Source organism: Larus michahellis, chromosome 2 (assembly GCF_964199755.1).
Source record: "Larus michahellis chromosome 2, bLarMic1.1, whole genome shotgun sequence".
Lineage (NCBI taxonomy): Eukaryota > Metazoa > Chordata > Aves > Charadriiformes > Laridae > Larus > Larus michahellis.
Genome location: NC_133897.1, coordinates 342,457 through 364,947, shown reverse-complemented (window position 1 = coordinate 364,947; position 22,491 = coordinate 342,457). Strand labels below are relative to the sequence as shown.

Genomic DNA, 22,491 nt, shown 5'->3' with positions numbered 1-22,491 from the left:
GCTGTTTGAGTTTCTGCATCCTGAGTGGGGCAGCGGGCGTCCCTCCTTCTGCTCGGGTGTGAGTTGGTTTGTTCCTGGCCGTCAGGGTGATCAGCAGCATCGCCATGTCTTCCAGGACAGCGAGGGATGCTCCTGAGGAATGGTTTGGCAGGAGAACTTCAATGGAGACGCTGAGAGTTTGTGCACAGTGGGGTGTGCGAGGCCCTGCAACTCCATAAGGTGCCACCCCACCCCGAGGTGTTTTCTGTAGGGTGTTTAGTGCATCACCAGGGACCTTCACGTTTGCCTCCTCTCTGTCCAGATACTCCTACCAGAGCTGGCTGTTCCTGGTGGTGTCTGTAGAGGGATTTCTCCAGACCGTCTGGGACAGGGTGCTGTGGTATGCTTTAAATACCGTGTGATGCTCAAGTGCTAATACACACTGGAGCACCACATGTGGCATTGGGCAAACAAATGGTGAGCAACGTATTTGGGCAGAGGTTCCGTGGCCGAGGCAGGGCTTGTTGGTTGTGCATCACAGAGCTGCGTGTAGCAACCAAAGGAATCACGATAAGCAAATGATCCCAGAGGCTGGCTTAAGGGATGACAGGAGTTATCCTTGAAAAAGTCTGGCTGATGTTCAGGAAGTGGAAGAACCCCTGCCTGGCAAGCAGAAACATGAACGCCACCTCAAGATGCCTCAGTTAAGGGTTTTTGAGATTTTATCACCACTGGTGTGGTCTTGCTGGCCTCATGATTAATTCCTTTGTTACCACTGATGGGTGAGTGACAAGGTGGAGCCTCTGCTGGGCTGTTTGCCCAGGACAGCAATTGCTGAGGAGTTTTTCTGAATCTTTTCTGGCCTTTTCTCTTTTTCCTGCTGGTGGCCTTCTCAGCCTCTGTGTTTCAAGAGACCACTCTCACCTTGTCTCTTCCTTTGAATTTGGACTCGTTTGTATCCTGGACATTGAGAAACTTCCTGCCTTGAATCTGCCTTCTCCAGTGAAGCTCTGCGAATCACAGAATGACAGAATGGTAGGGTTGGAAGGGCCCTCTGGAGATCATCTAGTCCCACCTCCTGCCAGAGCAGGGTCACTCAGAGCAGGTGGCACAGGAGCACGTCAGGAGGGTTTGGAATGTCTCCAGCGAAGCTGTCCTGAATGGCATGAAGTCTTCTGCCCTGGAAGGTGAAAAGGCTTTCTCTGTGGCCATGCAGGACTTCCCTTCTCTTGCCGTGTCCAATCTAGTTTGGACTCCACTCTCTGTAAGGTTTCTGGAACCCTCTGACTTCTGCTGTGGATGCTCAGATGTTGTCATCGTGTGAAATGTCTTTCTGCCTGTCGTGGTGCCCTGAAAACGCTTCCCGAGTTCCATGTGTCCTGTCATGGGAGTTTGGCTTTGCGCTGGTGAGCTCGTCCTCCGAGTCCCTGGGGCTGTGGCCGGTCCCGCTGCGGGAGGCTGTGGGCTGCCGTACACGGGCTCCGCTCTCCCGAAGTCGGTGCTTCCGCGGGGCCGGGGCAGCTCTCTGGTCGGGGGTCCGGCCGGGCAGTTTCATTATCGCTCTAGCAGCACAAAGAATGAGCCCCGCAGGCTTGCGTGGTAGAGTAGGTCTCACCCATGTTACTCTGTGCTGGGTAAGTTCTGAGTTCGTCCTTCCCTAGCTGCTCCTCTGACGCAGGTGGTTGGATTTCCCCTGTGCCAGACCTGCCCAGTTTCCACGTTTTCTCCGTGGCAGCCGAACACCACGCGGTGTGTGAGCCGGGCTGTGTTTTGACCTGCCTAGGTTAAAGCTGTTGCGTGCCAGAGCCTGCGGGGTCCTGGGAGGGTCAGCAGAGGACATGTCCTGTCCCCGTAGCATTTCCAGCCCCTCGTATTGCCTTTGCCGGGCAGGCACCCCGGGGGCTCAGGGGTGTCGCAGGGCTGGGGTGCCCGAGCTCGCAACGTGCCCGGCCAGTGTTTGAAGGAGAGATGTGAATGCAGCGAGCAGCTGATGGAGCTGGCCGGAGGAGAGAATGGAGAGGAGGAGAGCAGGAAAACCAGCGGGTTAATATGGCCTGTTTGGTGGGTGTAGGAGGGGTTCCTGCTATTTATGGGACTAATACCACCCTTGGGAGTCATACAGGCTCCCAGCTTTATCGGACAAGCAGGTAGCAGCGGTGACCCCACAGGCCTTCGTCTGTCTCTGTGCAGGACACAGCGCTGCAGCTGGGAGGTGACAGGAGTTTGCACTTGCTGTCAGCATCTGACTTTTCCATATGGGTTCAGTCACACCACGTGTGGTGCGGTATCTCCTGTCTTCCTGGAAGGAGAATGTGGCAGCTCCTTTATTGCAAGGGCGCACGGTGTGAGGCACGCTGGGTTGGACGTGGGATGTTCAGTCGTGTTCCTCTGAAAGGTCCCTCCTTCTGTGATGGTGGGGGTACCTGGCCGCTGTGCAAAAGAAAATGAGGAACGGCGGGGTGTTCTCCTGAGTTCCCCAACAGCCCAGCTTGTTTGCTGTCATGCTTTTTGGTCAAGTGTTTATTTCTGGCAAAGGTAAGAGATTGGGAAGGTTGAAATGCAATTTTGCACTCTTGGCATCAGGCTGTGAGGTTGCAGGAACTGTGAGAGTTGTTCCTTACATAGTTCTTTGACCATATGGAGACCACGAGGGTCACAAGGGCCAAGGCCGGTGGAGGTGGCATTGCCTGGGCTATTCAGTTTGGTAACTGGCTCCTGTAGCTGCTGCAAGGGGGTGACCGAGAAGTGACTCTGGCTGCCCAGGAATTCTTCTGCAGCAGCCCAGGGCTCTGGCTGGCTCCCTGGTGTCCACACCAAGTCACTGCTCTGTGTGAAACCCAGGGGAGTGGGTGGCTTTTGGGGACTCAGCATGACCAACATGGGAAGCCAGCCCTGTTGCCTGCTGGAACAGCCATGGGCAAACATTGTCCCCTGCAGCAGGGCTGCATGGGGGTGGTGGGCCATGGGGGTTGTGCGGTTGGGAGTTCTGCAGAAATCCTCCCTGTTGATGCACGGTGGTGCGGTTTGAGCCCCAGGTGTCGGCATCAGTCAGATGAAGGGTTTGGGTCTCACCAAAACCCTCCAGAAGCCCGCGGGTGGAGAAAGTTGCTTTCTGGACTCTGACCCTGTCCCTTTCTCCCTTCTTGCAGTGGCTCAGAAGGTTGTGGCTCTACGGAAGAAACAGCAGCTTTCCATCGGTCCCTGCAAGTCCCTGCCCAATTCACCCAGCCATTCGTCTGTGTCTGCGGCCTCCATTCCTTCTGTTCACATCAACCAGGTGGGAAACATGAACAGGGAAAGCCAGGGACCCCACGTGCTTCTGCACACCCCCTCAGGTCACTCACTGCACAGCGCGTAGAACCTAGCTTGAGACTCACACGACAGCCCCGCAGTAGCTTTTGGAAAGAGCAGAGTGACCCCAGAGCTTCTGTCCGTAGGCCAGAACAGCTTGATGCTTGCCCTGAGGTCAAGCTTCATATCTAAAGCATTGGGTCTGGCTCACGGTCTCCAAAGACCGTGGTGTGCTTCTACAGACACGCAGAGCCGTGAGCAATCCTCAGGGGAGCTCTGGGGCAGAGCAGGAGGTCTGTGAAAGGGGTCTCGCCCTGGCTGCCTTGGCCAGGCAGGGAAGCCAGGCTGGACACAGCTGCCCATGGTCCTGCTCCCCCTGGAAGTGGGAAGCTGATGGTCTTCCATCCATATACAGGTGGGCTTCTAGGGGCTGTATTTCTGGAGGGGCGAATTCAGTGGTGATTTTGAAGGGGCAGCACAGATGAGGAGGAAGTTCTCCTCCCCTCTGCTGCTGCTCTTCTGGCACAGCATCAGCCTGATGGGGGCTGCCAAGGTCTCCGTGCCGGGAGGATGGTGAAGCCGGAGATGTTTGTTCTGTGACTCTGGAGAAGCAGAACTGACACAGGAGAGGCAGGTCAGAAACCAGAGCAGGCTGCCACGGTGAGTGGCTGGTGGAGGAGATGCCTTGGGCAGCTGCCCGATTGCATTAGGGCTTTGCTGCAGTTCCCGGCAGCCTCACGCGTGCTGAGCCGGCTCTGATGGGGCAGGTGAGATACTGGGCTCGGCTGCTTCTCAGGGCCGGTTGAGCCAACAGATTCCAGCTCTGAAGTACCTGGCGTACCTGGGATCTGTAGCAAGGACCTCAGGAAATGTGTCTGTGTGGCGCGGCGCTGTCAGACTGAGGAGCAGCAAGTGCAGCAGCTGGGTTTATGGAAGAGGGGAGACGGTGTGGCTGGAGCAGCTGAGAGCCCGTGGCTGCCTCAGCAGCGAGCAGAGCTTGAAATGGTTTCTGAGGAAAATTGTAGCTAAGGGCTGAGAGGAGCATGTAAAACTGCAGAAAAAAGCAAGTTTAGCAAAACAAATGCCACCAGACTGACACAGCTTTTCGTAAGAGGATTGGCTTTCGACCTTGGGGTGTATCTGAGCCTCTTGGCCCTGTGAGGACTTGAGTACACCACCACAGGGCAGATTGTTCCTGTACCAACCCGAGTGCTGTCTGCAGCCACTGCTTGGACTCTTACACAATTTTTAAATACCCACGTGAAGTTTATACCTGACCGTACAGGCTTCAGAAGCTGGGCTAGGAGTTGCTGCGTATGGATTTTTGCAGATCTGTGCCAGCTGCACCAGGTTCCCCGGGCACCAGCAGCTCCCGGTGAAGTCTGTGTGTGCAGCCGAAAAGGCTGAGCCCGGCTGATGGCCGGAGCCTCCCGGTGAAGGTGTGCGGCTTGCTGGTCGCAGCTCCTTTGTGGCCAGCAGGCTCGGGGTGCAAGCAGAGAGAGCAGAGCTGCTTGAGGGGCATACACAGCCGTACCCTGCCCTGCAGTGACTCTGGATGCGTCTGCTTTCTGGGAAGTTTGATAGGAGGCATCCGAGGTGGAGAGCAAAGTCCAGGGAAAATGCACCTTTGAGTGTATCTGGCAATTTGAGGATTTTATTAGCAGACAGATTGTAAACAGCCAAAGGCTGACTGGGAAGGGGAGGTGGTCTGTAGCGAAAGTGGGAGTGGGGTGGAAGATGGCCAAGGGCAGCGTTCCTCCGGGAGGAGCTGAACACTTGTTTCATATTTTCTTCAACGGCCGAAGTATGAGAAAAGGGTCCTAACAAATATGTACTAATGGCACTTACTGTGCCAGGTGATGTGTTTGTAGTGAAGACAAAAACATGTTCCCTGTGTGAGGGGTGCTCCTCCCTCTGATTCCGGTCGCTCCTGTAAGTACGCGTGGAAACGTGTGGGAACAGCAAAAAGCGAGTGGGAGGGAAGAGACCCCTAACGCAAGAGGAAATGAGGCACTTGGCTTGTTTAGCTTCGGAAAGCGAAGGCTGAAATGACCAACCCTGACCTCTGAAATACACAGCTGTGAAAGGAGAGAAATCTTTAAGAAAAGAAAGTGCTAGAACAAGGGGTGGATTTAAGACTGGCCACGGGGAAGCAAAGTTTGGGCATCGGAAGAGGTTTCTAACTGCGTGTCATGAGCTTTGTTGGAGTTTTTTGCTCAGAAACCTCCCTGCTTTCCTTTCCTTCCCGCAGAGCACCTTTCAGCCCGGTTTGCAGACGGCGTCTGTGTAGAGGTGAACGCTGCTCCTTGGCTCTGAGTCAGGACCTTTGCCCTCAGCACCTCGCTGTGCTCCTGGGGCTTTGCCGGGGGGACCTAGGTAGTTCTGGTGGGAAGCCAGAGCTGTTCAAGGGAAATAACGCAGCGTGCAGCTGACAGGAAATTGCAGAAACTGCAGCTAACTCCGAGGCCTTTCCAAGCGAGAGATATTTATTGATTGCCTGGATCGTAGCAGTGTCAGCAGTAATGGTAGACCGTGTCCTTCTGGAGCTTCCTCCCTCTGTCCTCCCCTCCCCGTACGTGCTCTGTGCCTGTCTCACGCTGTGTCCCTCCTGCGCTCGGGAAACCCGGGCACCACACAGAGGATCAAAGTTAATTTCTGTTCCCTGGGTCTTCTGTGGCTCAACCACAAACCCTTGCAGTTCCCGGTGACCTGCTGCAGTAATCTTCGCCGTGGTGTTTGCACGTGTCTCTTCCATTACAAAAAGCACTTCTCCTAAAAATAGAGCATGAAGTAATGGAACTGGTGAGTGATCGTAAAACGCTGTGAAGTATTTCCACGCTCTCGCTTGGGCTCAGGAATGAGGTTCTGGAGCTGCTTCCTGCTGTCCTCAGGGAAAATCCAGCTGCCTTTGGGAAACACAGACTCACCGATCCCTGGTGTTCCTAACACGGAGCTGGGTCGGGCGGCCCACGCGCTCTGGTGCACGTGGGCTTGCTGCCCATGCGGGGGTACACACGTCCGACAGCGAGCACAGTGACAGGGGTGCAGAAGAGCCAGAATCGCTGCTCAGGAGCGCACCGTGACGGTGACACTCCAAAGGGCATGGTCTCCGGCATGAGCTGGAGCAGCTGTCCCTGGCGCGGGAGAGCGCTGGGTGCAGACGGCTCCCGAGTCCTGCTGGGCGATGCTCTCCAGTCTGGACTGCAGAAGCGCCGGAGTGGGGCTCAGTGATGGCGGCTCCTGGGAGGTGTCCTCTGCTCCTGGCACTGAGATGGCAGTGGGGCAGCTCTGGGGGAGACGGAGAGACTGTACGCTGTCAGGAAGGACGGACAAGACAAGGTCTTTGCAGAGTAGTGCCAAGTTCTGTCTTTTCCTACCTGAGGGTACGGGGCTCCCGCCAAGGTTTCTTACCTGCCTTCACAAGTAAGAGAGCAGGAACTGGCACAGGGCAAAGGATCTCAAGGAAGGGTTTGGGAACACAGGATTTAACATGGAGGTGAGATGGAAAGAAGCCAGACAAAGAGTACAGTTAGGAGCTTTTGTTTGCCTGGTACCACAGCTGGGTACTGGTGTACACAAGCAATACACACACACACAGGGACAGAAAGATCTCTTTTTCTCCTCATTTCCGCTTGTGGGAACATGGAACTGGCACTTGCATCTTGAGTGCTTGGCCAGGAGGAGCCCCTGGGAGCCTGTGCCCTGCACTGTCCTCTCAGGGCCAGGCAGTTATGGCATCGCCGGCAGCATTTTGTTCCCCTTAGCCTGCCGCCTTTCTGAGGGCTTTTAGCGACAGCACTCCCTTCCCCCTGGATCGTCTTCCCCTTCTTCCCTTTGGCCAGGAGCTGCGGTTGAGGTCTGCTTCCCTTCGTAGCTTTGTGCCCAGGGAGGTGGTGGTGCTGTCTGAGATCAGAAGGACGTTCTGCTCGGTGCCTGGTCTCCTGGCCCGCACGGGCAGGGGCAGCTCTGTCTGTTGGAGCCGTCAGTGGAGGCGGCATTTGTCTTCTGGAAAAGGGAACAAGTGGTCCCTGCAAAGGGTTGCTTACGGCAGGAGCTGGGAGCCAGCCCTGCCTCTCGTCCTAGTTCTGGGGACGTCTCTTCCGGAAGTCGTTTGATGGTGCTAGTTGAGCCAAACTAACTTTTTGGGAAACGGCCATTGCTTGTTTGGTCTCCTGACAGTCCGGCCAGTCCATTGCCATTACTGGTAGAGGAGAGACCCTAGAGGATGCTGGTGATTTTGTCACCCATCTGTCTGTAGGACTTTCTTCTCCGGGTGTGAGGTGGTGGCTGGTTTCCAAACCTTCGTCATCGTGCCAGGTTCCCACGTTGGCAGGGCTCTGCCACAGCGGTGCTGTGTGAGGTGTTCTGGTGTCCTGGCACAGTGGGTGATCCTCTTTATGAAACAGTTCTTGAACCAGCCAAAGACGCTGGTTTCATTTCTGTCTTTGGCAGTTTGGGGTTTTTTTGCTTTTATTCTGCAGCGGTGCCTGGTGCCTCAGGGGACACTGCTTCCATCGAGGCAGAGAGGAAGGGAGCTGCAGTAACAGGACAGCCGTGGTCAGGGTTTTCCGCCAGCACGCAGGAGTGCACCAGACGTGCTCCCCAGGTCTGAGTACCGTGTTCAGCATCTCCCTGGTCCTCTGGTGTGGCAGGAGCCAGGGCCAGCCCTGGGAGTCCTGCACGCTCCCTTGGGGACGCCAGGTCTGTCCCGTGGGCATTCCCAGCAGCTTCTGGGATGTGGATCTGCACCCACTTGAGTAGACACTTTGGACCCCCCGGGGCCCTGCAGCCCCCCAGGAAAGCTCTCGCTTGCCTGCTGGTTCAGGCTCCCCTCTCCTGTGTCCCGCCCGCACCCGTCACTGGGTGAGCAGGTTAGATGGGTTGGGAGCCCTGTTCTTCGGCTTGGCCTCGGCTTCCACCCTGCTCCCTCCTGGCAGCTGCCTGTCCCTTGCCTGGGGGCGTGGGAGGGAGGTGCTGGGGCCAGTGGATGCTTGCAGTACTTGCAGAGTTATTCCACCTGATTTCCTTACCATTGCTACCCCTTTCTCCCTCTTTCCTCGGGGCTCAGTGGTGCCTTTAGGAGTCCCCCGGGCTGTGGGATGAGTCACCGCTGCGTGTTTGCCGTGGGATGGAAGTTTGTCTTTCTGCCAGGGAACTCGTTCCCAGCAGCTGGCAGGAGGTAACACGGGCACCCCACGCCGAGCCTTGCGGGCTGGTGGAGTGAACTGCATCATTCCTGGGCTGTGGGAGCCACTGCCGGGCCCCGTGGCGCTGCCTGGGTGCCCGGTCGTGCCTGGCCATGCTCTTCTGCCCTCCTGGCGCAGGGCTGCCCAGTGTCGCGGCTTCACTCTGATCCTTTGGTCTGTGGTCCTGCACTGGCTCTTTGGTGACACTGGGAAGTGCGTTTACCAGGACTTCACTAAGAGAGCAGATGAAAGGACTGGAACTCAAAGTTTGCAAGTGAAATGAAGCACAAACTGCGGCTCAGCTGTGCTCGGCAGCAAGCGCTTCCCTGCCTGTCGCAGCACGTTTCAGCAGAGCTCAGTCAGTGCCCGTGTCTTGGCAGCTGCAGCAACAGGCATTTGCATTTCATAGAATCATAAAATCACAGGATGGTTTGGGTGGGAAGGGACCTTAAAGCCCCCCCAGTGCCACCCCCTGCCCTGGGCAGGGACACCTCCCACCAGCCCAGGTTGCTCCAAGCCCCGTCCAACCTGGCCTTGAACCCCTCCAGGGATGGGGCAGCCACAGCTTCTCTGGGCAACCCGGGCCAGGGGCTCACCACCCTCAGCATAAATTATATCTAGTGTAGATCTCCCCTCTTTCAGGTTAAAATTTCGGTTTCGTTTCCTCTTGGAAGCCCGCATCCCGAAGCCCGCTCAGCTTGCCATGCCGTCCCTTTCATGGTCTGTGCTCTCCTCTGGCTTCTTCCCTGCTCCTCTGCAGGCTCTGGGTCGGTGGCTGCTGTTTGTTCGCACTCCTCTGTTCAGAGCCCTTCCCAGATTTCACTCCTTGTTCTGCCTCATGCGTTTTTATGCCAAGAGTTACTACATCTTAACTTCAGCTGAGCTCTTCCCTGCCCAGGCACCCTATGGCACTATCGATATTCTTTGAAGTTCACAATATCCACCTATTACACGCTAATGGGAAGGATTTTTAACTAAGTTTCAGCTGCTGCGGTGTTCTTAGATTTCAGTAGCGACCACAGGTGGTTGTTCAGGTTGTTCAGCAAAGGAGCTGCCAGGAGGAAAAATGAGGTATTTGCCCAGACCTGTCAGGGTTCTCCCACATCCCTGCGATTTGTCCTGGGCCCCTGATCCCTGCTGGGTCTCGGAGCAGTCTGCTTCAGCTGAGCGGTGCGGTGGCTCGGGGTTGCCTGCGTAGCCAGAGGCTGCGCTGTTCTCTGCCTCGGGGGGCATTTCTCCTCTGCCCCCAACTTCACGGCATGGGACCAGCCCTCACAGTGGCCTTTCTAGCTTAGTGTGAGACATCCCCAGTATCGTTCCTGAGGTTTGGGTGTCTGTGGGACACCAACAGGCTCAAATGCTTGTGTCCTGTGTCGCTCAAGAAAGCCTTGACTGGTCTCCAACACTAGGCAAACTTACGGCTGAGGAAAATTATTCTGGCCCAGCAAAAATTAGAAACGAGGTTACAGGGAACATGTGAAAATATAAACTACAGTTTAGCAAGATTTCCTCCTAGTAGCTTTCTCATCCAACACCTAACATCCGTAGGGTTTGTCCTAGCTGCTACGGCAGGAGCTCAAACTCTGCAGCCTCTTCCGAACGGAATCCTTCCCTCGGTCGTTACGTCATAAACGTGCTGACGAGGTTGCTGAGGTGCCCAGAGCCTGGCCGGGAGACTCCCTCAGCGTGGTTTCTGGACTCTGGCAGCCTTGCCCGGCGCACCCGCCTGGGTAGCAGGTTCTCTGTGTTGCAGCATCAGCTGTCTCTTCCCTCACACTTCGAATCTTTTTCTGTTTTTGACATGGTTCACACATTATGTACCAATTAAGCACTGATGGTACAGGCATCGTTATGCCTGATCCTAAACTTGAGCTGTCTCAGCAAGTTCTCTTTGACTTGGTGGCCCTTGCTTTCTGCATCTGCGCCTTCCTCACAGCATCTGCAGAACACTTCTTCACGCAGTGCTGAATCCACGGTTTGCAGGTGCTGTCTCTGTTAATGGAGCAGAAGCCACTGTCAGGGTGACACATTATTTTGCTTCTGCACGTCCCTGGTGGTGTCCCCTCCCCTGGGACATGACAGCAGAACTCCCTTGTTCTGGGCAGGGTTCGTTAGCTGGACAGCCTCCAGAGAAGCTCCCTGGCGACGTTCCCTTCTTCGGATGGAGTTCCTGGCCTTTTGTACGTGCAGAGAGGTACCAGCAGACCAGGTTCCTTCTCATTCTGCATTTCAGGGTGCCAGAAACTCTTGTCTCGGGACAGGCATGGGACAGTCCGAGCCCCGTGCTGGCGGGGAGGCCCCTGCTCACAGCAAGGCTTCCCTGAATGCCGCAGAGCAACCGCGTGGCCGCTGGCTCCTCGCGTTGAGCCATGCGTGTGGCCAGGGAGGAGCTCAGCCCCATCAGTCCCTTTCGGTGCTGGGCTCCCTTTCCCCGCTGAGCGGTCGGAGAGCTGGACAGGCTGCAGAGAATCTGTCGCTTGGTGCTGCCCTGTCTCCAGCCTGGCGTTAGGGTCCTCCAGACCCACCTGGAGGTGGTGGCCTTCAAGGATGTTTTGCCAGAGCGGGGTCTCTCCCCACGGGCTTCACCTCCCTGCTGTGGAGGAGTGTTCGGCTCTCACTTCAGGCAGCAGATACTGTGCCGTGGAGCTGCTCCGGAGCTGGGGTACCCCTGGCAAGTGGGGGCACTGTGGCTTCCCAGAAGCAGCTGTCACCTCCCCGAAAGCGGCTGTGAAGAAGGTGCGTCTCAGAGTCCTTCTGGAACGGGATTTCCCTGTAGCACACCTAGCTGGGGTCCCTTCTCTGCCTCAGAGGGGAAGAAGCTGGGCTGATTCTTGGACGGCTCTTTCCCCTCTTAAGAGAAGTTCTCTTTTGAGCATCTTCTCCCATTTCTCTCATCAAAGACGAGACGGTCCATAGCTTGAGTGGAGTTGCATCCTTTCTAGGAGAGTGGGCTGTGGGCTGCGGCTGCTGCTCTGCCCGCACGGCCTCTTTCACACTGCTAACGTTTCTTCAGTGCTTGTCCCAGAACAAGGCTCAGATCCCGCTGGGCACAGCGTCTGCACGTGGGTGTTTTCTGATGGGCACCTCTGGCAGATCCTCGTCCCGCACGTGCTTGCACCTTCTGCTCTAGGCAGGGGGTGGGAGTGGAGGGCGTCGCAGCGCCATCGATGCTGCTGCTCGGTGGGCATGGGAACTGGAGGAGTCGGACTGCTCCCGCAAGGAGTGCCGGAGCTCTCCTGCCCTTCTAGGGGCAGCTTCTTCAGCGTATTACTGAAGTGCTGTTCAAAGATCAGCAGAACTGCCAAAGAGAGCTCAGGCTGCCACGTGCCTTGTCGTAGTAAGACGCCCTGGGCTTCCGATCTGAAATGCTTTTGTGCAGGTGTTGCTCCTTGTGACCTCTTGTAAGCTCATTTCCAGGTCGTTGCCCGCAGAGCTTGCGTGAGCGGAATGGGAGTGAGCAGCTACTTGTGTGGGAGCAGTGCATGGCTGAGATGGTTGCGCAGACTGCACGATTAGGTCTTCCCCTCTCCCTGGAGTCCAGTGAGTTGTTAGTGAAGACACAACGTGTTGTCCCACATGTTGCCAGACATGGGTCACTGCAGCTGAGGCCATGGTGGTCCACAGGCACAAGAGATGGGTGCCACCTTTGGGCTCTGCTTGGATAAACCTCAAAACCAGTGGCAGAGATGGGTTTTACGTAGAGGGTGAGCTTGGCTTGTGGCACCCCGTGCTTCGGGACACCGGAAAGGCGAGGGCTGGCGTCACAGGGACACATCATGAGACAGGGAAGGGACAAAGTGGGACTCTGAGCCGGGCAGGCTCTGGGCCTCACAGCTTCACGTCCGACGGCCTCTGCAGAGAGGAGGGTTCTCGCCAGCAGACTGTCCGAGGGATAGCTGCTCCGGTCCTGTGTTTTGGGGAGGGAGCACGCTGAAGTGTCCCCAGCCGTGCCCCTCTGAGAAGGACCAACTGCTGCAGCTCAGGGCCACACGGCTCATTGCTGCCTCCATGCCTGCTCCAGGCTGGAGGGGCTTCCCGGGGTGACAGCGGTCAGGTCTCTCTGTGCATTCACTGCTCCTCACTGTTGATTTCAGAACTTTAACATTTTACCAGTGGCAAAAAACAGAGCAGAAAGAAGGGAAGTGGCTTTCCCGAGATGCCCCGTTGGGCAGGAGCGGTGTATGGCGTAGGATGTCTCTCCTGTCCCAGTCCCACCTGCGCTGCCTCGCCTCCGCTGCACACGGCTGCGTAGGTGGAAGGCGGTTCCACAGTCGTTTCCCGGGCGGCTGCCTGTCTCTGTCTGACTGTCCTGTCTTGTTCTGCCCTAGGCCACCAACGGTGGAGGAGCCTTCAGTGACTACTCCTCCTCTGTTCCCTCCACACCCAGCATCAGCCAGCGGGAGCTGCGGATTGAGACCATTGCTGCCTCCAACACACCCACCCCCATCCGCAAGCAGTCGAAGCGGCGCTCCAACATTTTCACGGTAAGCGACGCCGGGCTCGGAGGAGCGTTGGGGTGGGTTTTCTGAGGGTCGGGCGAGGCGAGGGGAAGGGAGCAGCTCTGCAGCAGTCTCGCCCCACAGACTCTAGGGAGCCTTGCTGCGCTGCCAGCAAGGGACGGGAGCGGGGGACGCAGAGTGGGTGCGTGGGGTCTCCCGCAGGAGTGTGTGTGCAGCGGGGAGGGAGGGAGCCTTCTGTGGGTGTGGGGACCGTGGTGCTGGGAGCTGCTTCTGGGGGGGTGTGTGTGCGTGGGGGAGAGCCTGGGAGCAAGCTATTCCTTGCACACCCAGGAGTGTGCATGGGGTACGCTCATGTGTGTGTGTGCGCGTGTGCGTGCGTGAGCTCTCCCTGGTCTTCACTGGGAAGAGCTGCACGTTGTGCCTGCACAGCACCAGTGACCTCTGCTGTTCTTCTCCTGGGGCCCTGTTCCCTGAGCGTGGCACGAAGCCCCCGGCGCCTGCGCCTCCTCTTTGGTGCCAGCTGTGCCATGCCAACTGTGCCGTGCCAAACCCGGCACGTGGCACCGGCCCCAGCTCGCTCCAGCACCCAAACCCCGCATCTGCGTGACTTGAGCAGCGCGGCTGGCCCTGCTGTGGGGCCTGAAAGGAGGGGGGCGTTAGGGAGCCGACAAAGCCGTGGGCCCCAGGTGGTGCAGGGCACGTCTCAGCTGTTTTCTGTGCGGGCTGGACTGCAGCCTGCCTCCCGGCATGCTCTTGCACCATGCACACAGCCGTCCACGCAGTGTGCGCACAGCCCTGCCCACACGCCTGCCCTCGATGGCGGCGCAGCCCGTCAGTGTCCCCTCGCTGTTAGTGCACACACTCCCAGTCCCCACGTCTAGCGTAGGTAGCCTCTGTCCCCATGTAAACGTGCTCCTCTCCCCCTGGTGCCCCTGTAAATGTGCTGGGCTCAGGCCTCTCTCCTCCTCCCCATCTAAATGTGCTTTCCAGCCGCCATTGCTCAGTACACCCCTGTCTGCTGTCTGTGGAACCGGCCACCACAAAGTCCTTGTATGTGTTGCACCGTGTTACCCTGTGTGAGCAGCCGCCATTGCTCTCGACCCAGACCACGTAAATCCACAGTGTCCCTGCCCCATCCCTCTCACTGCATTGTTGACATCCCAGATCCCCCCGACTCCTCGTGCTGGGAGCGTACCCATCTCCCCCAGCTTCTGACATCCTGGAAGCATCAGCTCTGACGTCCTGAATGCTCTGTGCGCTCCCCGCCGTTTGCATCTCGCACATCTCCCAGTTCTCTATGCACGTGGTCCCATCCCGTCCCCAGCGCACCTGCTCGCCCCTGCTCCCTGCGCTGCCCAGCAGGTTGGCTGTCCCCCACCGCCGCCCTCGGCAGCGGATCCACTGCTCCTGGCGCATGGTTGTCTCCGTAGTACCCCCTGCCTCTGTGTGCTCACGCCTCCCCAAAGACACCCTGTAGGTCTCCTGTTGTCGATGGTCATGCTTACTGTTGCACTTCAGTGCTGATGGATGCTTCTCCTCCCTCTCCGCCGTTTCTCTTGTTCATGCTTGCTGCTGTGCACCAGTGCACGCGGGCGCTCATGCACTGCCACCCATCCTCTGCTCGCCCGCGCGCCGACGGGGTCTGGACTCGCCGTCAGCTCATGTTCATGCTCTCTCACTCCTCCTGGAGCCCCATGCTCAGCTCACCTGGTGTGGGCACATGCTCGTGGCGGGAGGAGGAGGGCGGCTTGCTGTGGGGCTTACGCTTATTCGCTGTGGACGTCATCATCCGTCTAGGGCTCTCACTTGCTCGCTCATTCTGGGCTCAAGCTTGCTCACTCTCGCTGTGGGGCTCACCTGTGCTCGTCCAGGCTCGCGCTCACTCGCCGTGGTGCTGGGGCTCACGCTCACTCGCTTGCTCTTGTGCCGGTGCACATACATGGCTCACGTTGAAGTCTTCACCCCATTTGGTCGTGGCAGCAGCAGCAGCTCCCGACACCTCCTCCCGCAGTGGGACAGGGCCAGGGAGAGCAGGGAGGGGAAGGGAAGGCTGGTTTTCTGCCGCTAGCGTTTCCCGGGCAGGCAGCGTAGGCGTAGCCAGCAGCCCCCGTCCCCGCGGGGTCCCCCAGGTGGGCACGGGTCTCTCCGAGGTCCGGGCAGGGCCCTGCTCCGCTCGGCTCCGGGAGCGGCTGCAGCCTCAGTCCCGAGCTGTGCCTGGTCCTCCGCGCCCAGTCCTCCTCCTCCTCCTGTCCTCCTTCTCCTCTCCTCTTCCTCCTCCTCCTCCTCCCCCCCCGGCTCTCGCTCCCCTCCTGCTCCCCACGCCGGATCGGGCCCCGCCGCCGCAGAGGCGGGGGTCCGCGTGCCGGAGACCACCAGGTGGAGACAGACTCTGCCCCGTCCCCGCTAGCTGGAGCCCGAGCCCCGAGAGCTGCTGCCGCCGGCGCCCGCGCCCGGCTGTCTGCCTGCCTGGCACCCATCGCTGACAGACTTGTGTCCGTGTTCTGAGTATAACTTGCCAAACTCTTTATTCTTTCGATATTTGCAGATATGTGCCACTGTTTCCAACTTTTCATCAACAAAAAGGCCTTTCCAACTCCTTCCAAATTAGAAGATCCAGGTGGTTACACACGGCACCTCTGTACAAATTCTCTCACTTTTCATTGCCTCTCCAGGGCCGGATAAGGGATGGGCACTGGGATTGATCTAAGATTAGAGGCTCGCCCGCCCTCCAGCCAGCATGGGTCCCCCCCTCGGAGACACGCAGGAGCCTTTTAAATCCCCCCAATGTAAAGTCTAGGAAGCGCTGAGACGGCCTGCGCCTGCACTTTAAGCTGGGACATTTCTGGGCCTGCTGGATGCTGTCTAGGCACTTTCCATGCTCGGGGATGCCAGGCGGACGACCCTCATGGGATGGGAAGACCTGCAGACCCGCCGGGACCGGGCGACAGCAGCGAGTGGAGCTGGATGGGCCAAAAGACGCTTTGCTGCTGCCTGCGGGAGCTGCTGTTAGCGCCTGCCGCTAGCACCCAGCTCCTTCCTCCCTACTGCACCTCCTGCAGCCTGCATGGACTCCTGCTCCTCCTCCTCTTCCTCCTCGCAGCACAGCAGCCATCTATGTCTCTTTAGTTTTCTTCTCTTTCAATCTCTTTGTTTTGTTCTGGGCCCAAAAGCAAGTGAATCGGTGTCCCAGGCGCGTGGGGCTCGTGTCCCTTTCTGATCCAAAGCACATGGGGCGCTCCCGGACTGAGGGGGTGTGTAGGACGCTCCAGAGAGACGCTGCCGCTGCCCTTCTGCCATTGTTGTGATTCTGAATGTATTGATTGTGCTCCATGCCGTGTATGACTTGATATTTTCCTCTGTCCTAAGCACTTTGAATGAGTTCTGCTCAACAGACTGTATATTTCATATTGTATTTATTGGAGTTTGCTCTCACCGCGGCTGCCCTCAGGGGCTGGCGGGTTTTGCTCTCAACTCTCTAGACGTGTGATAGATATTTATTGTCCATGCTCTTTTGTAAGGGGCTGGTATCTCTGCCCGGTGACCTGTGCTACTTTGTATGGTGCAAGTGTGTTACCAGAATAAATCTGTTGGATTAGTAGAGGTGTGAGTTCCTTCACTGCCTTAGCCTCTCCTGCTTCCATCCATGCTCCACCCGCATCCCATGCCATTTCTGTCTGTCGCCATGTCCTGTGTGCCCCCGCGGGAGGTGGGTCAGAGGTAGCCCCGTTCTGCCAGGTCAGCTCTGCTCGCAGTTGTGGGGGGAGAGGACAGCTTGCCAGGGGACAGGCGGTGGGGAGGCTGGGGCTGGAGTGTCCCTAGAGGGGACGGGCGAGATGCTGGCTGCTCCATGCGCTGGGAGACCCGGCCCGGGGGAGCGTGGTCTGGTCTGGTCTGGCAGCCCGCTGGGGATGGTGGGGCTGTGCGTTTCCGTCTCCTCTGCCCCGTCTCTAACGGACCTGTGTCTCTTCTCTTCCAGTCTCGAAAGGGCGCAGACCCGGAGCGGGAGAAGAAGGTGCCGGAGTGTAAAGCGGACAGTATCGGCAGCGGGCGGGCCATTCCCATGAAGCAGGTTCGATCCTTCTCCCTTCACCCCCATGCGAGAGCAGGCTCCCCGGGGAGGTGCCGCAAGGCTTTACGGTGTGGACTGGGGTGCCTTCGCTCGGGAGAGCGCGGAGGGGCCAGGTGCCCTCGTCCCGGCCGAGCAGGCCCCTGGGGGTGCTGCACGGCTGCCTGTGCCTGGGGAGTGCAATGGCAGGAGTGCCGGCCTGGACCCTGTGCCAGGCGCTGGGCGCGGAGCGGGGGCTTCTCTGGCGGCAGAGCGGTTCCAGCAGAGGGCATCCGCGCCCCGCGCCCGCTCCCGGCCCCCCGCTGCATCCCCCCGCTGCAGCCCAGCTCTCCTCTCAGTGGGGAGAGAGATCCCCAGGAAGGACTCGGTGAGGCCAGGCTGACTGAGGAATGGGGTGGTGGCTCAAAAGAGAGAGACCCTGCCTGCTGCCGGAGCTCCCAAAGCTCCCTGCCTTTTCCAGTCCACGTAGGAATACGGTGACGGGCCTGCCCAGGGCTGCCGTCCGTGCCATGGGGAGCACAGCGGAGCGGCGCTGGAGGAGGGCTGCGTTTGGGAGGGCAGCGTGCCAAGGGTGGGCTCCAGGGCCAGAGGGGAGCAGTGCCGGGGTAAGCAACGCCGGGCGGGGGCTGTGGGGTCTCTCATGGGGCAGCTCGGCTTCCAGAGTGCCAGGGGTTGGCACAGCCCCAGCAAGAAGGGGCGCATCAGCTGTGTGCCACGTCGGGCTCCTTCTCTCTCCTCGGCACAGGTCCTTTTTTCAGTCTCCTGGGTGGGGCAGGGATCAAGGCTCCTTTAGCCGTTTCTTCCACCGCTTCTGCTGCCGGGGTGCTTGTCCCTCTGTCCACGCTCCTCATTTCCCGTGGGAGCTGGCTGCTGCCATGTGCTGGGGACGGTGGACAGCTGGCATCGGTGGTGGTGCGCAGCCCGAGCCCTGCCTCGCGCTCCGTGCGCTGCCCTTTGGCTGCCCGTGGGCACGGCGGGCAGGGGGTTGCGGTGGCAGCACCGCACGCTCTGACCGTGTGCCGGCCCAGCGTGGCCGGGGGAGCAGCGGCGGTTCTGCGGTGAGGAAGGGGAGGCTGAGCCAGAGCAAGGGAGCCCTGAGCTGGACCTGACTTGGCTGCCCAGAGCCCTGCTGCTGACTGCAGGAGCGCTGGTCCTGGGAGCATTTCCATGGCCTTTGGTTTCTGAACCTTTGGGTTGCTTTTTCCAGGATTTCCCTTCACTCTGCAGGGCGAGCTGCTTGCTTTACCTGCTCCTGTGTCTCTCTGCATTGCCAACCAGGGCTGGCCTTGCCCAGTCTGCTGGAGGTTGCAGCGTTTTGGTGTAATTACCAAGTCACTCCTTGCTGCAGGCAGAGCACTGCTGTTGCCGTGCTGAACAGGTAGGGAGCTGAGACGGACGAAGGTCTAGGTCTGCACAACAAAGCTTGCACGTCACTCCTATGCTTCTCGAGAAGTAGGTGCCAAACTACTTGCCCGGCTCAGGACCTAAGTGAAGTGACCAGTTTGCGCAGCAGCAGCTCGTCAGGAGAGCCGGGGGCAAACCGTCACCCTGCGGGACGTGGGTCCCTGCCCGGGCGCGGGACCGGCACCTCCCGAGGCCAGAGATGCAGGGGGTGATTCCGCAGAGGAGATCCTGGCAGCCTTTTTCCAGGAACATGTACCGACACCAGGGGAAGCGGTGTTGTGTCAGAAGGGTGGGCACAAGTTTATGCAAACGGTTCTGCCTCCCTGGGCTCTGAGCCGTGCCACGCTGGAGCTGCTGGCCCTGGGGCAAGGCTCAGGCCACAGAGCACCGCTGTGACCCGTCTCCTGAGATACCGTGCCACGCTGCAGTTGCTGCCCTCCTGCTGCTTGAATTAAACAGTTGTGCTACAGCATCTTCAGAAGGCACAGAGCTTTGTTCCTAGAGGAGGAAACAGGCCGATATCCACGTGCAAGTTCTGGGGGATGGCGTTGGTGTAAACATGCAGCATGATAGATGCAGCATAACGTCAGCGTGCTGCAGTTCCCCACTGTCCCTTTGCCGGGTCGTCCCTCCAGGAGGAGCGATGACTCGGTACCACCATGTGAAAAAGAGCAAAGACTCTCAGGAGCTGTAACTCCGTATCACAAGGATTTGGGATAGGTGATGATTTCGCCGCTCTCTGATATGGACCTGCCCTTTCTGGAAGATCGTGGAGATCTCATTGAAGGGCAGCGAGAGAGCAGGGCTGTTAGCCAGTTTTACTCTTACATGGTCTGGTGTTCCTGCCCAGCCATAAAAGAGCAGAGAAGCCAGTCAGTTTGGCACTGTGGAGTGTCAGGACATGCAGGGTCTTCTGCCCAGGTGCTTGGCCAGGTTCAGACTCCTTTGGTTCCCTCAGCATGTGCCCTGCTGGGCTGGTGGCAGCAAACGCTGTGTTCGGGGTGCTGCAGCCACCGGTACATAACCCTGGGAGCAGTTTGGTTCCTCTGCTTGAAGAGCAAGGCTGGTGCATGCTTAAATTACCTGAAGGTAGTTGAAGTTGGTGGGCGATGTGGGGCGGCTCTGCAGGCACCCTGCAGAGTCCGTCCGTGATACCCGTGGTGACTGTGGCCGGTGCACGGTCTCTCCTGGGCGCTGCGGGAAGAGGACTGGCGCGGGGGACTGCTGGCAGCCCTGTTTGGCGCTTGGCGTGTTGGGTTTCTGCCCAGAGCCAAGTCTGGTGTCGGGGAAGGCTGACCACCAAGTCTGGGCTGGGTGTTGCAGAAAGGAGAAGCGTCGGGTGGGGACTTCACTTGGCTGAGAAGGGATGTGTGCCGCCGCGGAGGTGTGGTGGCTGCCTGTCACTTGTCACCACCTTCTCCAGCGCAGTTGAGAACACCACCTCTGGGTGACCTGCTCTGTCTCCCTTGCGCCCCACACACACCTGGGAGGGGTGGAAATGCCCAGTGGTACAGGTGAGACCACGGACGTTGGGGCCCCTCTACACCTCGGAGGGCACCTCCCCTCCCTCCAGTGCCTCTGCTGGGGCTGCTCGGCACTGGGGACTCGGGGGGCCTTAGCTGCAGTGCCCTTCTGGTGATACGTAGGTTTGGATGGTCTTGCAAGGTTGGAAGAGTGTCTTCATAGCTGGACGCTTGTCTCTGAGAAGTGGGTTAATTAGGCCGGGAGACTAAGCTTCCCAGCTGTTCGTTACTAGGGATGAACTCCTAATTGCACATGTACCAGATTCTTTCTGGGAAGGCGGTACTGAAGGCGGAGGCAGCCCAGGGGTCCCCAGGTCCCTGGCCCAGCTCGGTTTGGGCCATGCACGCCAGTAGGGCCCAAGGCGGGTGACTCCTCCTCCTTGGGAGCTGGGATCATGCTGGGAGCTTAGATTACATTTAAATTGCCATTTGCATTTTCCAATCAATACGCGACTTTACAATTAAGTTTGGTGTTAAAATTCTTAGCAAAAAGTGAGTGGAAGGGAGATTTGTGGAGTAAACGAGTCCTTTGGGGGCCATCGCTGCTCCCTGCTTCATTACGCTGCATATTGCTGCTGCTGCTTTTACTGTGCACCACCACAATCCAAACACAGCACAGACACGCTCGCGCTGGCCGACAAAATGCCGGGAAAGAAAGGAAAAGTGGGGAGAGGAAGAGAGTTGGGCTCTCTTGCCTTTCGCCTCTGGCACCTTCTTTCCCTCCTGCAGGACTTCCACCCTCAGGGAGAAACTTGTGGAAGAGTTATTTCTTATAAATCTTTCCAGGAGAAGCAGAGGGAGCTTGAGGTGCGTCAGCGCCGCTGCAGGGGTCTCGGCAGAGCCGAGGAGCCGGGGCAGGAGAGAACACGCGCAGGAGCGGGCCCAGGACGTGCGTGCAGGGATGAGTCCAGCTGCGGGGATGCACCCGCCTCCGGCCCGTTCTCCGGCGTTTTCGCCTGACTTTCTCCTCCTTAACTGCCGGTTCCCAGCTCTGGCTGAGCTGCTGGGGGGGATTTCCTCTGGGAAAAGCAGTTCTCTGGGTGCTGCCGGGCCAAACCGCCACATTCTGCCCTCAGGAGAGAAGAAGTTGGGCTACGGAGTTGTGACCTTGATGCGTTCAGTTAAAACCTGGAATCCTCTCGGCTTCTGTCCCCTGCCTCTTAATCTCCAATACAGCAGCGAACAGCAAGTCTAGCTGAGCTCGATCCCTCATTCAGCGGTTTCTTGCAAATGTTTGGCCTTAAGGGCCCCTTCCCCTCACCCTCATTTTATTAGATGTTTGCTTAGATTCTGTAATTCCTCCCAGTTTTGGACTCTCGTGCCTTCTGGCTTGAAAAAATGGGATGCCAGTGCTCGATTCTCTGTTTCCAGGTCTGGTTTTGCTTGTGTTTCAATTTGCCAAGTTCCAGATTTGTAGCTGAACTAACTGCAGCTGAACTCTTCTCTGCAGACAGCACATTTTTGGGGGCTTGGTAGAAGGTGCAGCAGCCTGGAAGTGTTGGAGGAGGTATTTTAGCAGCACCAGGGTGTATGTATCAAGTGGAAGACACATGAAGGGAAGGAGAGGCAGTGGAGTTGTTGGTTTGCAGTACGTATTGGCAGGTCAGACTGTAGCTGAGCCAGGTTTATGGCCAGGAGTGATCATTATGCCCAGAAACCAGAGGATTTCACCCAGTGAATAAGTCAGATTTATAACTTCAGCCTGGTCTGGAGCAGATTTGTTTGAAAAATATCAAACAAATGTTCTCAAATACAGAGAATCCACCATTTATCTAGGTGAGCTGGTGTAATGTTAAACTGTCTTTGTACGTGAGGAGGAACAACCGTTCTCACACGTGGTGTGGGAAGCGCGTGGCCCCGCGGTGCTGCTGGAGAGGGTGGTTTTGTGTAGGTCGGAACCAGAGCAGAGCCCGCCATGTCCTGGCGTTGAGCAGACGCAGGTGCCGCTCGCTGCCTGCGAGAGGATGGCTTGCCAGGCGGCAGGAGCTGCCTCGCCTCGGTGGGCTGCCGTGTCCCGGTCAGGACAGTGTTCCCCAGGAGCGCTGGGACAGCCAGAGACTCCCTGGGGCGAGCGGGTTGATGCTCTCAGAAGCAGGTTCTGCAATGTGGGAGCAACAGATTTGGGTCTGCGAGTCCCGAGGAGAGAAGAGGGTGTGGAGGTGTAACCGCAGGCAGAGACAACGCTCGAGGCTGCTGCAGAGGGCTGGGACCGCCCCGAGTGGTGGCTGCCACCGCGCAAGTCCACGCTGCCATTTCACCCAGGAGGTGCAGGACACCTGCGGGGACGGTCTCTGGTGGGGGGAGCGCGGTAACGACCGCTCACTGCGGTGGTTCACGTTTCCATGTTGCCCTCCAGTTTTTTGTGGGTTTGTGTTTGCTTCGAGCTCGTTTGGGGAAGACATTGATTAAATAGTGTGAATCAAATGCAGATCGGCTGGAGCTCTCTACAAATACTTCTGTTGGACGTGGATTTGACGTTTATGGTTACACTTGTTCTCATTTATGATGATGTTTTGAGACCTTTCACTTGACCAGTTTTTGCTCCGTACATTGGTGGCTTTATGGATTTTGTACAGTTGGTT

The 22,491-nt window shown here is 58.0% G+C and overlaps 1 protein-coding gene across 3 annotated transcripts in view; it reads left to right on the top strand.

The window, feature by feature from the left end:
• The window catches only part of AGAP3 (ArfGAP with GTPase domain, ankyrin repeat and PH domain 3), a 157,641-nt gene that overhangs the window by 76,518 nt on the left and 58,632 nt on the right, over nucleotides 1–22,491 (top strand). For 2 of the 3 annotated variants that reach the window (XM_074573734.1, XM_074573733.1), the window contains exons 7-9: nucleotides 3,129–3,256; nucleotides 12,785–12,940; nucleotides 16,893–16,985. In XM_074573734.1, the coding sequence (XP_074429835.1) occupies nucleotides 3,129–3,256; nucleotides 12,785–12,940; nucleotides 16,893–16,985 (377 nt within the window). Of the gene's footprint in view, nucleotides 1–3,128; nucleotides 3,257–12,784; nucleotides 12,941–15,461; nucleotides 16,515–16,892; nucleotides 16,986–22,491 lie in introns of those variants that run through there. The other variant, XM_074573735.1, reaches the window with a different exon arrangement.